General features: G+C 38.0%; 2 protein-coding genes across 2 annotated transcripts in view; one reads left to right on the top strand and one right to left on the bottom strand.

The window, feature by feature from the left end:
• Positions 1–5193: 5193 nt before the first annotated feature.
• fancf (FA complementation group F) lies at positions 5194–6859 on the bottom strand. The gene has a single exon (XM_051883878.1). It carries the CDS (start codon positions 6844–6846, stop codon positions 5833–5835), a length of 1014 nt encoding a protein of 337 aa, XP_051739838.1. The 5' UTR covers positions 6847–6859; the 3' UTR covers positions 5194–5832.
• Positions 6860–6874: 15 nt separating this feature from the next.
• Positions 6875–6996, top strand: part of LOC127507028 (growth arrest-specific protein 2) — a 46265-nt gene continuing 46143 nt past the window's right edge. The window contains exon 1 of the mRNA XM_051883877.1: positions 6875–6985. The gene's annotated coding sequence lies outside the window, so the exon portion shown is untranslated. The remainder of the gene's footprint in view (positions 6986–6996) is intronic.

Raw genomic sequence — 6996 nt, 5'->3', positions numbered from 1 at the left:
GAATTTTATGTAGAAATTTCAGGGCATGGACTCTAAGTAAAAAAAAAATCACTAAATTTCAGTAAAAAAAAAAAAAAAAAGGTGCAACTCAGTAATGGCTCTCTTATCTATTATTTTATAGTAATAAGTAATCTTAATTTAAAAAAAAAATTCTTTTCACATTTTAAGCTCAGAGTTTAAGACAGCAGAGGTAAACAATTAGAACAAGTGACAAAGAATATCTGTGTTTGTCCTTCAGTATTCATCTGCTTCTTTCTCCCTGTTGTTTTAAAAAGCTGTATCCTTCATCTGTCTGCAATCTCTCCAAGCTGTGCTTTTCATCACATGCTTAACAAACCATGTCCTCATTGGTGCTGTCACCACCCTGCCCCCAACACACACTCACACCAGCTCACCAAGTCTATAGGGACTACAGATAATAAAGGTGTGTGTTCATATATGGAAAACATGTGTTTTTCTTATTTATGTGTGTTCTAGTAAATAAGTCATTTATTTGGTAATCTCGGTTATTTAGAAGCCATTTAATGGCTTTGACTGTGCGATTGTGTTATATTGTGGTGCTTCAATCAATACTATTGCAGCCATTTGGCATTCAAGACTACTGTAAATTCATCAGACAGATCACATGATTTTAGACAAGCCAATTAACTGTCAGAGTCCATGGAAACAATGGAATTTAAAGATCTTATGAAATCAAAATGGTAAAGTTCATGGCTTTTGTTCATGCTTAGAAAAATTCTATATGCTTGTGTATTCCAACAAGTTAACTTTTATAGATATACACTTTCCACACAGAGTTTTTCTCTCAAATATTATGACATCATCTTGCACTACACAGATTTCTGTCCAAACAAATGTCCCTCCCTTTAATATCACTTAAAACCCGAATAACAAGTGGCATGGTTCGTGGCTGTGACATGATACACCGCATCCAAAATTTCAGTTTCAAAAGGAAGTATGGTAACATAGCTCATCTAACGATTTCATGGGTTCTTTAAATGAAATATCTAAAACAAATTAATTATGTCCATGATGAATTGAAATGATTAAGATGTGCATGAGCACATTTATGGGAAGGAATAAAATAACCCTGTGTATGAGTAATGAATTTACATCACTTCAAAGGCATTCCAACATTCCTGAATAATGTCTCTCCAGAAGTGAGAGACAGGAAAATATCTGGCTGAATAATGACATCAAGACCCCCCCCCATTAAAAAAAGAAGTCCATAATGAATTGCTGTGTTAGGGAGGAAATCTCGCCTCTGATTATTCACTGTGGAAACGGTTGTGTTTTCTCAGCATTGCCCTGCTGTTTTCTCAGTGCATATATGAGCTGAGAAAACACATTTTCTTTGTTTCCAAGGAGACAGGGATGAGAGAAAAAAAAGAACTATTTGTCTGCTGTCAAAGAAACCACAGCATCTCCAGAGCACGTGTTCTAGAGTCAGAAAAGAGAGAAACAAGTGTGTCTGCAGTTTCTATCCTCATAGAATACAGAATAGAGCAGGGATAATTGCAACATTTTTTGGTTTTTGCTCATTAATTAAAAAATGTTAAGCTTAAAGTTAGGGTAGGCAATTTCGGAGAGGCTAGCAATAGCAAGCTAGCTTTGAAAGCATGAGATCCCACCCTCCCTTCAGAGTGTCTCCAAAACCACGCCTCCTCCAAAACACATGAACACTTACAGCAGGGAGCAAACATGAACAAACTATGAACGGCTGTATTTTTATTAACTAACATTAACAAAGATTAACATATACAGTAACAAGTGTATCACTCATGGTTAGTTCATAAATGAACCTTATTGTAAAGTGTCACCACAAATTAGATAAGATGCTTGAACACACATGTAAGATTCAGACAGATGAAACAGAATATTTTTGTAAGTTGGATTCATAAAGACTTGTTTCTGAAAGAATGATTCAGTGATAGACACATTTTTAACAGTAATTTGTTGCCACCTAGTGGCGTAACAATGCAATCGATACAGTCGTTATCTGAAGTCCAGTTACTTTCAGAAGGTAGCCTAATTTATTATACATAAACACCAGTGTTTCTATCTGAATAATAAACTTTTGTATACTTCTCTTATAATTGGAATAGGCCTATTTGTCACACAGAAATAATGTGCGTTTGAAAATATTGTTTGTGAAGCTGTTTATATCTACACATGACAACTCTCTTTAGATCAACAGCAGCGCAAACGCAGATTTGAATGTCACGATTTTATTTTTGTCAAAGGGTTAATATACACGGGCGAATCGTTGTCATTTAGGAATTAGATCATGTGGGTGATGAAATCGAGAACGCGATCTTTAAAAGATCAATCGTGCAGCTTTGGGCACCTCTCTCTCTCTCTCTCTCTCTGCATTGAAATCTGACGTATATGAGTAGCGCGAGGGATTTTCAGTGCATGCATTGCTATAATATTCATGATGTGAGATGTCTCTATTAAAGGATACGCTCCTCACAATTCGCCCACCCATCGCACCAGAACCGTTTTCGGAACCGAAACTTAGAAATCTTGCACGGTTCTGGTTCTTTTAAAAAAATACTACCGGTTCCGGATGAGAACCGGTTCTCGGTTCCCAACCCTAATGGTTAGATGGACATTTTTTGGTCCTGAGACTTCCACAGAAGATATATGTACATTGATTAATATTTAGACCACTTCTTTTATGAATTGCTATCAGAATGTGAAGAGAGTTTCAACCAGTATAACAAAAAGTGTTTATGAAAAATATTGCCTACCCTACCTTTAAAGGGGCTGTATGTAGAATTCAGAAACCCTTGTTATTAGCGACACTGGTGGCCATCAAGTGAACTGCAGTCAGCAACTTGCTCGTGCTTGCACTCTTTCACATGGGGCATCGGCGTCAACACTTGACAGAGGGCAGGTCTGAAGCTTGGTGCTGACGTGACCATCATAGTGACAACAGCCAATCACATTACTTTCCGGTGTTACATGAACGCAATTGTCAGTGCTATGGTTTTTTGCATAAGGCGATCAGATTGGCTGACGCCTGCGTTGGCGCTTGAAAACTTGAGAAATTTTCAATTTCTGCCACGAGCAATGTGAGTGAAGCGACACAACGGAACCTACAAGTCAGTTCGGCAACGCATGACGTCACCCATTCAAAATAAATGAGAAGCGTTAATGCAGACGCCCCATGTGAATGCACCGTTACACGGTAACGTACACGCGTAACATACTCACAGTGAAACTCTCTTTCGTTCTTTGCTTAGAAGTAAAATGAAGTTGGAAATACCTTTGCAGCATGTACTACTGTTAACAAACATCCCGACGCCGTCCACGCTGCTGAGAGCAACGTTTAAATGAATAAGTGAATATATGCTGTGTTCTTTCCTCTCAATAAACAAATAATAATAGAACAAAAATTGCGGTGAGAAAACAGCAGTTAAGAAAGCATCTGATCATAGTGATGTGGATATGTTTGCGCCAGCTCTGCAATTCACCGGGTGGCATCAAACACTGAATATAAAGTAAGTTTGAGAGTAAATACTATATATAGTTCTATGTGGGACTATAGTTTGAATTAATCCCTTTTCTTTGCATGACAGAATGACAGTACAGTACAGAATGGCTCTTTTGATATTATCTTCAACTTAAAGGGATAGTTCACCCAAAAATTAAAATTCTGTCATCATTTACTCACCTTCAAGTTGTTCCAAACCTTTATAAATTTCTTTGTTCTGCTGAACACAAAGGAAGATATTTTGAAGAAAGTTTGTAACCAGGCCACTTTGGGGCACCATTGACTTCCATAGTAGGAAAAAAAAAAAAATACTATGGAAGTCAATGGTGCCCCAGAACTGTTCAGTTTCCCACATTCTTCAAAATATCTTCCTTTGTGTTCAGTAGAACAAAGAAATTCATACAGGTTTGGAACAACTTGAGGGTGAGTAAATGATGGCAGAATTTTCATTTTTGGGTGAACTATCCCTTTAAGCAATCATTTTCTGTGCCAATGAATGGAAGAGAGGCTCACGGGAGCGAAAACGCCAAATCCTTTTGATTTTCCCGGCGAAAACACCCTGAGTCCTTCACATAAAAATCAGTCTACACTACAGGCTTTCATAGACGACCTAGGAAATTGGGGAAGGTCTTGTTTTTTAAGTTTTGTTACAAGCTGTTCACACATTGGCAATAAAAAAAGCAATTAATGCATGTAAATTCTTACATATAGCTCCTTTAAACATCAAATCTGCCATAACTTGTGTATTTTATGTGTAAATACTAAAGTTAGTCAAAACACAACACATCCTCAAACAATTTAGATGATACAGATTTATTTATTTTTAAATATCCCAACCAAATCAGGTCCCAAAAGAACCCTAAAACATGTAACTTGAAAATGTAGCTGAGAATTCTTCATAAAGATCCTGTTTGTCATTGGATACAAAATCAATTTCGAGATTAGACTGACTAATTTATTATGAGTACAAGGCCTGTTTGAAAAGGAAATGAAACTGCCACTTTCCTATTTTAAAGCATTAACAAATAACATGATGTTGTTGAGATTTCAGATGAAGTCATAAGCAATGAGGTTTGATTGTGGGTTTCAATCTCAAGTGACCTCATAAATCATTGACCCTGGTCGATGCAGATTCCAGATCTCTTTCTCCTCCTCCTTAATGTGACAGACATATGAAACCCAACCCCTGAAGCACGCGTCCGTGTATCCCCGGGGACCAATTTAAAAGGCGCACGCGTTTGCTGCCTGGCCTCTTCCTTTTATTTCAAAAGGAATCCTGTGCTTAATGCCAACGGTTGCCAAGGTGACAGTGATGCCACCATCTGTCACACAGCCTATTCAGAGCAGCCCAGCACCATTTCTCTTTAATGAAGGAGTGATGTGTATTTATTAATTATGCAATGATAAAAAAACAGAATTGCAGTTCATACCTACAGCATACTGACATAAAAAACTTGTTTTGTATTGTTTCTCAGGATTTTCACATTTTGACCAGTGAATGTCAATAATTTTTTTTAGCTGACTTTTTGCCTGATATTTTTATTTATTTATTTTTAATTTATTTTATAAACTGTGTGTTTCTGTATCATCCATCTTAAGAGGAATTTAATGAGGCAGAAAATGATCTACTACAATAAAAGTATTCCTTAAGAAACGCAGAAACGTCAAACATGATAGCAACACTATAATGAAAATACAGTTTAAGAGCTTTATTATTTATTCAGCCGTAAATAAAATACAACTAAGAACGGAGCTCTCAAATAAAGCGCACGGGTGATGTTGTAAAGAGCGCTGTCGCCCCCTGTCTGCCGGGAGCCTGAGGCTTCATGAGAACAAGGTAAAAAGTGTCTTTCTTTCTCTGTATATTTTTCTCAACGAGAGACAAAAATCGCGTTTAAAAATTTAAATTATGAAAAACGACAAAATGTATGGAGAAACAAAATTAAAAATCAATATTGTGATGGCTCTTATAAAATAATAACAATAGTACAATAAAAACAACAATACCTGAAATGATTACAATACATAAAATAACAAAAATATAATAAATTACGAAAAAAGGCAAACATTTCTTGTTTCTAATTCCAAGAAAAACACATGAAAAGGAAAGATATCAAAAAATGAATAGGCTATTATAATTGCTGGCTCTTAGTAATGACAAAATAAATAAATAAAAGTAAAAATATAAAAACATGTCAAATATAGGCTATTAATAATTATAAAACGTATGGGGGGAAATGCACACACTTCTAACCTTAAATAGAACACATTTACCATTAGTTTAATTAACATAAAATGTTAATAATATTGAATTAACTTCCAATCTGATGTAATTACAGCTTCAGTTGAATGATTAGATCTGTCCATATATTAATGCCTTTTACATTAAAGTCCCCACTTTCCAGTTTGAGCGCTTTAAGCTCAGTGTCAGTGTCCTCTTTTAATGGTGGTCCTGAATTTAATAAATCTTTGAATCGATCAGCCAGTACATTAAACGTCACTGACGCGTCTGACGTCGGCACCCAAACGCTCTCCAAGACGTCATACTCCAAACAGGACGCCCACTGTTTCAAAACACCCCAATATGCCTGTTTAAACTCTGGAGACTGTCGGGAGAGGACAGTACAAACCCCGGGGGACAGCGTTTTGCACAGTTTACTCAAACATCCATCGTGATCTCGAAGCCAGGCGAGGATAAAGTTCTGAGTGACAGCGTTCTTTTCGTCATTACTGGAGAGGAGCGCGGCCGCTATGATGTCATAAAGGCTTTCCATTTTTCCCGCGCTGTCACGAAGGATGGAATCCAGCACTGTTCTCGCATACTCGTCATTGCCAGAACGAGTTAATAAAGAGTTTAAGAGTTTCCCGAGCAATTTGCCTCTCACTTCTACTTCAACCTGTAACCCAGCATGAGTATTCCTGTCCAACGTGCAGCATAACAGATTAAACGCAGATCTGCATGTAATGAAGCTGCTTTGATCAATCTGGAATTCCTGTGCAGCAATTTTGGGATCTGGACAAAGCATGTGTATAACGGAGTTCGGCGCGTAAGGGTTTCTGAGTAAATGAACGAGCAGTTTGTGCTGACACTGAGCCAGGTCAGAGAACATGACTGGAGAGTACGACGGCAGAGTTTCCTGCAGGCGCTGGTTGGTGTCATTCAGACCGGACTCCAGTGCGGATCGAACCGTAGGGTTTGACTGGAAGCGGGAGTGGAGCTGCTCGCAGTACTCAGCCCACTGAAACGCCCGCTGTACGGTGTGATGGTCCCATTCACGCGCGCCGTCCGTCTGAGACACCGCCAGTAACTCCAGGATGTTCTTCAGGTGCCTCAGCAAAGCCTCCATGAAACTCTCTTCACTGTTCTAGCATTTACTGCACATAAACAAGTCAACACGCGCACGAAATAAACTTCTAATTCAGTCAACGTGCTTCGTTCTTGATTCGCTATTGGTGGAGGACGCGCACGACGTCACTTTTTTCGCGGTACTGAACTT

Source organism: Ctenopharyngodon idella, chromosome 24 (genome assembly GCF_019924925.1).
Source record: "Ctenopharyngodon idella isolate HZGC_01 chromosome 24, HZGC01, whole genome shotgun sequence".
Classification (NCBI taxonomy): domain Eukaryota; kingdom Metazoa; phylum Chordata; class Actinopteri; order Cypriniformes; family Xenocyprididae; genus Ctenopharyngodon; species Ctenopharyngodon idella.
Note: the sequence above shows the minus strand (reverse complement) of the source record. Positions and strands in the feature narration are given on the sequence as shown.